Source organism: Rhinopithecus bieti, unplaced genomic scaffold (genome assembly GCF_001698545.2).
Source record: "Rhinopithecus bieti isolate Rb0 unplaced genomic scaffold, ASM169854v2 scaffold_19652, whole genome shotgun sequence".
In the NCBI taxonomy this organism is placed as follows: domain Eukaryota; kingdom Metazoa; phylum Chordata; class Mammalia; order Primates; family Cercopithecidae; genus Rhinopithecus; species Rhinopithecus bieti.
Genome location: NW_016809913.1, coordinates 3513215 through 3522182, shown reverse-complemented (window position 1 = coordinate 3522182; position 8968 = coordinate 3513215). Strand labels below are relative to the sequence as shown.

The 8968-nt window shown below is 47.6% G+C and overlaps 1 protein-coding gene across 4 annotated transcripts in view; it reads right to left on the bottom strand.

Moving 5' to 3' along the window:
- The window catches only part of COPRS (coordinator of PRMT5 and differentiation stimulator), a 9806-nt gene extending 3855 nt beyond the window's left edge, over positions 1 to 5951 (bottom strand). Inside the window, exons 1-2 of one of the 4 annotated variants that reach the window (XM_017890937.1) lie at positions 5624 to 5951; positions 3684 to 3750 (exon numbers count right to left, since the gene is read on the bottom strand). In XM_017890937.1, coding sequence (XP_017746426.1) covers positions 3684 to 3750; positions 5624 to 5686 — 130 coding nt within the window. In that variant the 5' untranslated portion in view covers positions 5687 to 5951. Of the gene's footprint in view, positions 1 to 3683; positions 3751 to 3848; positions 3933 to 3960; positions 4324 to 5247; positions 5551 to 5623 lie in introns of those variants that run through there. The other 3 variants (XM_017890939.1, XM_017890940.1, XM_017890938.1) reach the window with 3 other exon arrangements.
- Positions 5952 to 8968: the final 3017 nt, after the last annotated feature.

Below are 8968 nucleotides of genomic sequence, written 5' to 3'. Positions count from 1 at the left end.
GTTTTAATTAATTTTTTTTTTTTTTTTTTTTTTTTTTTTTTTGAGACAGTCTTACTCTGTAGCCCAGGTTGGAGTGCAGTGGCGCCATCTCGGCTCACTGCAACCTCTACCTCCCAGGTTCAAGCAATTATCTGCCTCAGCCTCCTGAGAAGCTGGGATTACAGGTGCCCGCCACCATGCCCAGTTAATTTTCTGTATTTTAGTAGAGATGGGGTTTCACCATCTTGGCCAGGCTGGTCTTGAACTCCTGACCTTGTGATCCATCCGCCTCAGCCTCCCAAAGTGCTGGGATTACAGACGTAAGCCACCGCGCCCGGCATTTTTTGCTCTTTTATTCTTCCCTTCAGCCTCAAAGAGCATGTTAGAGGTGAGCACAGGGACAAAGGAGAGCAGGGGCACTGCAGGCAGAAGACCAGAGCCTGTCTAATTACAATGGGCAGCACCTAGTGCCTCCTTCTGACAGTGGGCAGGCCGGAAGTACATTTTCAAAAGGCCTCACAATAAGAGAGGAAAGACTGGGGAAAGATAATGGATTTCCAAGCACACAGTGCTTTGGTGATGCCAGGTCCCAGGAGAGAAGACAATCAGCCTAAAACAGCCATGCTCTTAATACTGGAACAACAGTAACAGTGATAGGCAATAAAGTGATAGTTCAGAGCAAGGGGTCTAAAGCCAGACTGCCTGGTTTCCAATCCCTGTTTTGCCAAGTACTAAACATGGGACTGGGCAGGACGCGGTAGCTCACCCCTGTAAACCTAGCACTTTGGGAGGCCGAGGCAGGCAGACTGCTTGAGCTCAGAAGTTCAAGACCAGCCTGAACATTGTGGCAAAACCTTGTCTCTACAAAAACTTCAAAAAATTTAGCTGGGGCCGGGCGCGGTGGCTCAAGCCTGTAATCCCAGCACTTTGGGAGGCCGAGATGGGCGGATCACAAGGTCGGGAGATCGAGACCATCCTGGCTAACAGGGTGAAACCCCGTCTCTACTAAAAAATACAAAAAAAACTAGCCGGACGAGGTGGCGGGTGCCTGTAGTCCCAGCTACTCGGGAGGCTAAGGCAGGAGAATGGCGTAAAACCCAGGAGGCGGAGCTTGCAGTGAGCTGAGATCCCACCACTGCACTCCAGCCTGGGTGACAGAGCAAGACTCCGTCTCAAAAAAAAAAAATTTAGCTGGGTGCGGTGGCATTCACCTGTAATCCCAGCTACTCAGGAGGCTGAGGTGGGAGGATCGCTTGAGCCTGGGAGGCAGAGGCTGCAGTGAGCCAAGATCGTGCCATTGCACAGAGTGAGACCCTGTCTCAAAAAAAAAAAAAAAAAAAAAGTGTGACTGAGCTGAAATTTACTTAACTAGTTCCATAACATAAATATAGAATTACCATATGACCCAGCAATCCCAGTCCTAAACATATACCCAAAAGAACTGAAAACAGGTGTTCAAATAAAACAAGGATACTCACAGCAGTACTACTTACAATCACCAAAAGGGAGAAACACCACAAATGTCCATCAATGGATGAACGGGAAAACAAAATGTGGTATATGCATATGATGGAATTATTCAGCCATAAAAAGGAATGCAGTGTTGATACATGCTACAGCATGCATCGATGCACCTTGAAAATACACTACGTGGAAGAAGCCATACACAAAAGGCACATGTTGTTATGATTCCATTTACAGGCAACTCACATTTGCCTATCCAGAATAGATAAATCCACAGAGACAGAAAGCAAATTAGTGGTTGCCAAGAGCTCAGGGAAGGAAGGAATGGAGAATGACTACTTGGTGAGCACAGGGTTTCCTTTTAGGGTGATGAAAAGATTCTGGAACTAGGTACTGGTGATGGTTGCACAACACTGCCATTGTGCTAAAAGGCCACTGAATTATATGCTGTAAAATGGTTAAATGGTAAATTTATGTTAGGTATCTTTTACCACAATTTTTAAATTGTTTTTATTTAACTATTGTGTGCCTCAATTTCCACATCTGTAAAATGAAGATAGGGTTGTGAGAGTTACTTTAAAAGGAAAAAAAAGGGCCAGGCGTGGTCCCTCACGCCTGTAATCCCAACACTTTGGGAGGCCGAGGTGGGCAGATCACCTGAGGTCAGGAGTTCGAGACCAGCCTGGCCAACATAGTGAAAGCCCCTCTCCATTAAAAATACAAAAATTAGGCCGGGCGTGGTGGCTCACGCCTGTAATCCCAGCACTTTGGGAGGTCAAGGCAGGCGGATCACAAGGTCAGGAGATCGAGACCATCCTGACTAACGTGGTAAAACCCTGTCTCTACTAAAAACACAAAAAATTAGCCAGGCGTGGTGGCAGGTGCCTGTGGTCCCAGTTACTCGGGAGGCTGAGGCAGGAGAATGGCATGAACCTGGGAGGCGAAGCTTGCAGTGAGCCGAGATCGCGCCACTGCCTGGGAAACAGAGCGAGACTCTGTCTCAAACAATAAATAAATAAATACAAAAATTAGCCAGACGCCGTTGTGCGCGCCTGTAATCCCAGCTACTCAGGAGGCTGAGGCACGAGAATCACTTGAACCCAGGAGATGGAGGTTGCAGTGAGCCTGGATGACAGAGTGAGACTCTATCTCAAAAAAAAAAAAGAAAAAAGAAAAAAAAAAGAAAAAAAGGGGGCCGGCACGGCAGCTCACACCTGTAATCCCAGCACTTTGAGAGGCTGAGGCAGATGGGTCACGTGAGGTCAGGAGTTCAAGACCAGCCTGGCCAACATGGTGAAACCCCATCTCTACTAAAAATACAAAAATCAGCCGGGCATGGTGGCATATGCCTGTAATCCAGCTACTTGGGAGGCTGAGGCAGGAGAATGCTTGAATCCAGGAGGTAGAGGTTGTAGTGAGCCAAGATTGTGCCACTGTACTCCAGCCTGGGCAACAAGAGCAAAACTCCCTCTCAAAAAAAAAAAAAAAGGCAGGGGGCTGGGCACAGTGGCTCATGCCTGTAATCCCAGCACTTTGGGAGGCCTAGGTGGGCGGATCATTTGAGATCAAGAGTTCTAGACTAGCCTGGACAACATGGTGAAACCCTATAGCTACTAAAAATACAAAAATTAGCTGGGTGTGGTGGCACATGCGTGTAGTTCCAGCTACTCGGGAGGCTGAGGCAGGAGAATTGCTTTAACCTGGGAGGCAGAGGTTGCAGTGAGCTGAGATTGTGCCACTGTACTACTCCAGCCTGGTGACAGAGCAAGATTCCATTTCAAAAAAAAAAAGATATTTTGAGAGTGAACACATTCACATAACTTTCAGTATATTGGCATAATTGTTCTATATTAATATGGTTAATCACATATGCATAATTTATAAATTAAACTATATCAGAAATAGTATATATAGGGGGAAAAAAAGCAGTTTCAGGCATCCCCTGGGGGGGTTCTTAGAATGTATCCCCTAGGAATAAGGGGAGACTGCTGCACTATTTTCACCGTTTCAAGCTGTTTCTCTCGGTAGAAGGATGGGTTTGAACGTAAGGAAAGCCCCAGGACTTCCCTTAAGGAAGCTCCAAGCAAGGCTTCCAAAGGAGGGTACTGTTCAACCCTGGGCAGAGGCCACTAAGCAGCAGAGAGGACTGGCTAAAAGAAAAGGTAAATGAGACAGAGGGACCATCCCTCTCCTCATGTCCTTGGTCTCCCCAGCTTCCACTGTCTCTGCCATCTACTTGCCTAGTCGATCCATAGCCTTCTCAGTCTCTCTCTCCTGACTGGAGTGGTCAGCTTTGGCAAAGCCAGCCTGCAGGAAGAAGAAACGATTACCAAGGACTTGGGTATCTGGGGTATGCCCAGTATTCAGCTATTGCACCTCAACCCCACCCACTCTTCCATACTCCCCTTGGTGATGCAGGGCTGGCACTCTGCCACCCACATTTCTGCTTTGCCCTGTTAAACTGCGCAAGGCTGGAAGGAAACGGGCATTGTTCCTTCCTATTCACGTTGGCATCACCTTATGACACTTCACCATGGCAGCAGGAATGCCTTCCTATAGTGGCCACAGAATCCAGTATACAGTTCTGCGAACTCTTGCAGAGCCAGTCTTATCACTGCACCTTCTCTTTAGAGGTCTGGATCCCAGGACTCTCCTCCAAGGTCGGAGACCCCCTACATCAGCTGAGGCAGTGCCTCCTCCTCAAAGGTTGGAATTTCAGCTCTACAGAGCCTTTCCTCTAAGCTTTTAATCAACTTCATCTCTTTGTTCCTCCAGCCATAGGTTGGTAGCTGTTCCCTGCGGTTGCCACCCCCAGGTATACGTTTCACCTTTTCAGTTACTTAACAACTTTATCGTTAGCAAACAACTCTATCAAATTCTGTTTCCTCACCAACACATTGAGGTGGGGGAAGCTTTATAGTTCCTCTGCAATGCTGAGCACTGAAGGCAGTATTTCTCATCTAACTGAAAATCTTCCCGTACGGCCAACCAAATGCTTCTCTGCTCCCATCACTCAGAAGTTCCTGAAACCCTATGACCTCCAAGACCTCTTTCTAAAGAATCACGAAATGTTCCCCGCCTGCATAAAAAGACTTGATTTTGATCTCAGCTCTGCCATCCATTCAGACTGTGACCTTGAACACATCACTTCAATTACTGCGCCTGAGTTTTCTTCTCCAGAAATTGGGGGCGACTGTTCTGACCCTGCAGGGGACTTATGATGAGATACCATTTATGAAAACACCTGGCATGTAGCAAGAATGTAACATTTCTTGAATTTAAATTCATCTTTTCTGCTACATCTAAACTGTACTTGGCACCTGCTCCAATCAGCATTCATTATCTAGTTATGCCTGGGTTTAATAATTCAATTCCACTCCCTTTAGTTAGTGGCAACTTCTGATCACTGCCGCCCAAGGAGAAGTCAGACCTCTCGCCTAAACCACTGCCACTGCCTCCTAACCACCTTCCCATCCAGCCATCTGGCCCAGCCTTACAGAATTAATCACTACTCTGCTCTAAATCCTCAACAGCCCTCCACTGAGGGAGTGCAAAATTAGCCATGGCATTCGCACGTCCCCACGTCCCCAACTCCCATCAACCTGTTGAGCATAGTTCTCTGCATGCTCTGAGACCCAACTCCAGGTCATGTGCCCTGCACTTTCTCATCTCCACGCCTCTGCAGACACCACCAGCCTCTCACCTTGATCTTTTCCTGCTAGACCCAGACAAAATTAGTCCCATTCTATTCTGCACCACAAAGTAATTTTCTGTATAAGTGTCGCTGCATTTTTCATATCTTACTTTGGCTAAGTACCATCTTTGAGGCATCATTCATCCAGTTAGCATGTCTATCTCCTGTGCCAGGCACTATGCTAGGCTGGGCAAACAGCCCTAACAGAGGGTTCCTACCTAAGCACCCAGCCAGGACTGACAGTAAACAAGGGCAGGTAATGACTGCAATAACGGTCTGTAACGTTCTCGAGAAAACCGGGTGCTGTCTAGCGTACATGAAAACAAGTTTCTGGAAACCCTGCGTCAAACAGGGCCTTTTTGGTTTCAATAAGAAGGGGGAGTGCGCATGTGACATCATCTGGGGCTCAGGGTTAGCGGGCATCCCCACCAACGCACAGAGGTCCACAGGTCTGTAAAGTCAAGTCCCTCTCCTCGCCGCTCTCACCAGGCCCTCGCCCAGGCTCCTGGCAGCGGGACCCGGCTCTCGGTCACCAGCGTCACCTCCCATTTACCAAATTCGCAGCGGCGCCCAGCGGGCGGACAGCCTTCCCCACCGACCCGGCGCGCCCACCCACGCACTCGGCGTTCCTCGCCCCGCAGCCCCGCAGCCCCGCAGCCCCGCGGCCCCTCGGCCTGGCAGTTTTCAGCTGGACCGCGAAGCCAAACAGCGATCCAGGTCGCGGGGCGGCCGGAGGCCGGCCAAAGGCGCTTCCCCAGCCCCGCGGCCCCCGCCCAGCCCGGCCCCGCGACTTCCTGCCCCAGGATGCGGCTGGCTGTTGCTCCCGGCCCCACGCGGCGCTTACCTCCGGGGCTGGGGGGCGTCTCCCGCGGCGCTATGGCAGCGGCGGGTCCCCGAGACGTGCTCGCTTCCTCATTCCGTTGCCTTGGGCCCTGGCGGCCTGAGGGATCCATGCCCGGCTGTCCAGCGGCTCGGCGCCCTGGACCGCCGTGGGCCACGTGACGCGCGCCTGTCTGCTGCCAGCCCGAGAAATCCCGCACCGAGGGTTGCCAATCAGCCTGGGGATGGGTCCCGGCCAATAGGGCGGGCGCCGGGTGGTGGGGGGGGTCACTGAGGAAACGGGGGCGGGGCGGCGCAGGGGGCGGGGCGTGCGGCCAGCGCGAAATCTGAAACAATCTCGGGGACTGATTTTGGCAACTCCTCGCGGTACAGATCCCAAGGCTGGACGACTAGCTGGGTGTGAAACGCCATGCGTACCCTACGCAGCCACTTGGGGTGTGCTCCAGCTTCAAAACCCCGCGTGGGTAGGACACATCAGCAACCTAGTGACCTCCACCTTGAGATAATGATCGTCTTTGAAGATAATCCATTAGAAACCAGGATAAGACACAAACTGCAATGTGCGGTGGACACAGAATAGAGGCCACGACGCTTACTCATAATAATCCTGAACATTCGGGTTCCTGTATTTCCATGCTCAACGCCTGATACTCAACAACCTCATTATTTCCCATTTTTCCTCGAAAGGTGGCTTCTGGGGATAGGCAGGGCCTGAGCTGGGAACAACCCAATTGGAAAGACAGCCTTCCCGGCCTTCCCCACAGTGCCTAACCTCTAATAACAAACCAGCTCAAGGCGTGCTAATCACGTCAACATCAGGACATGAGACCCTCTTCCTTCATCCCCCTCAAAGACTCTGTTGTTTGTACAACACAAAAGGCATTTGAAAAAATTTAGCATAAAACTGACACACAATATTCGATATTATTTTTCTCTCTGTAGATGTTCCTACGCAGGAGTCAGTATCCCCAAGGCTGCCTCTAGGTCAGCAGTGTCCAATAGAACCTTCTTTAATGGTGAAAATAAAAGTTCTACTATCTGTGCTGTCCAATATAGTAACCATATACCTACTGAGCACTTGAAATGTGGCCAATATGAATAAATTGAATAATTCTAATAAATTTAAATTGCTACATCTGCCTAGGAGCTACTGTTTCTAACAGTGCAACTCTAAGTGTACTAGCTAGATGCGTTTTCATAACCTGCAATAGTGAGAATCAGATATAGGGACGTGATGAGCCCAGGTGACCACCTTTATATAGCTTTGTGTTAAGGAGACTACCACTATCCTCTTTGCTCCCTACTCTATTTACAACACATATCTCTTTTGTAAAATTAAAGTGCCAAATAAGATTTAGAAGGTTAAACATCCCAGGACTTAAGGGACAGGAAAAAGAGGAATTTTTTTCTTATTTTAAAACAAATGACAAGAAAACAGGCTGGCCGCGGTGGCTCACTCCTGTAATCCTAGCACTTTGGGAGGCTGAGGCAGGCGGATCACTTGAGGTCAGTTCAAGGCTATCCTGGCCAACATGGTTAAACTCCGTCTCTACCAAAAATACAAAAATTAGCCAGGCGTGGTGGTGCACACCTATAATCTCAGCTACTCGGGAGGCTGAGGCAGGAGAATCCCTTGAGCCCGGGAGGTGTAGGTTGCAGTGAGCAGAGATTGTCCCACGGCACTCCACTCTGGGCAACAGAGTGAGACGTGGTCAAAAAAAAAAAAAAAAAAAAAAAAAAACAAAGAAAAAACAGTACAAAAGCTCAAAATAAAAATATTCTAAAGTAGACTCTAATACTCACAGAAATTTAACATATAATAAAGGCAACATCACAAATCAGCAGAGAGAAACGTAACTGGCCAAAGAGTGTTGGAAAAATTAATTAACTGCTTGGGGAAAAAAGAGTCTTCTCAGCACCAGGAAGAGCTTTCAAAGCATTTTAAAAACAGACATCACAAACACACACACACACACACACACACAAAATACCTCTGGGCATCAAAAATTGCCACAAAAGGTGGGCACTTATATAATCCCAGCTACTTGGGAGGCTGAGGCAGGGAGAACTGCTTGAACCCAGGAGGCAGAGGTTGCAGTAAGATCATACCACTGCACTCCAGCCTGGGCCACAGAGCAAGACTCTGTCTCAAAAAAAAAAAAAAAAAAAAAAAAAAAAAAAAAAAATTGCCACAAGAAAAGCTGGGGATAAAATTATTTGCAACAAATTAGAAACAAGATAATAATATACTTAGTATGTTTTTAAAAACTCTGCCCAGGCACAATGGCTCATGCCTGTAATACCAGTACTTTGGGAGGCTGAGGTAGGATTGCTTGAGGCCAACCCTTTAAGAGACCAGCCCTGGCAACATAGTGAGACCAGTCTCTACAAAAAAATTTTTTAATTAACCAGGCGTGGTGGTGTGTGCCTATAGTCCCAGCTACTCAGGAGGCTGAGGCAGGAGGATCTCTTGAGCCCAGAATTTAAGGCTGTAGTGAGCCATGATCATACCACTGCACTGTAGCCTAGGTGACAGAGCAAGACCTTGTCCAATTAAAAAAAAAAAAATTTAACTCATAAATTAGTAAGAAAAAAGTGTTTAAAATAGTCTAAGGATGTAAAAAGATGAGAAACATAAAATACACTAACTTCACTAATATCAAAGAAAAGTATGTTAAAACAATGATATATGACATTTCACCTATAAAATGGTAAAAATAAAAAATATAATTACACCAGTACAGGTAAGGATACTGACACTTTCATCTACTGCTTGAAAGAAGGAGCAAACCAGCAATACATATCAATATTCTCTAAAAGCAGTATCCTTTGATCCAGTAATTCCACTGTCAGATGTCAATCTCCTAAGGAAATAGCCAGGGATGTGAACAAAGATTGACAAGAATCTTCATCAACGGCATTTATATAATTTTTTTAAAAATTAGAAATGACAAGTCTAGGCCGGGCTCGGTGGCTCACGCCTGTAATTCC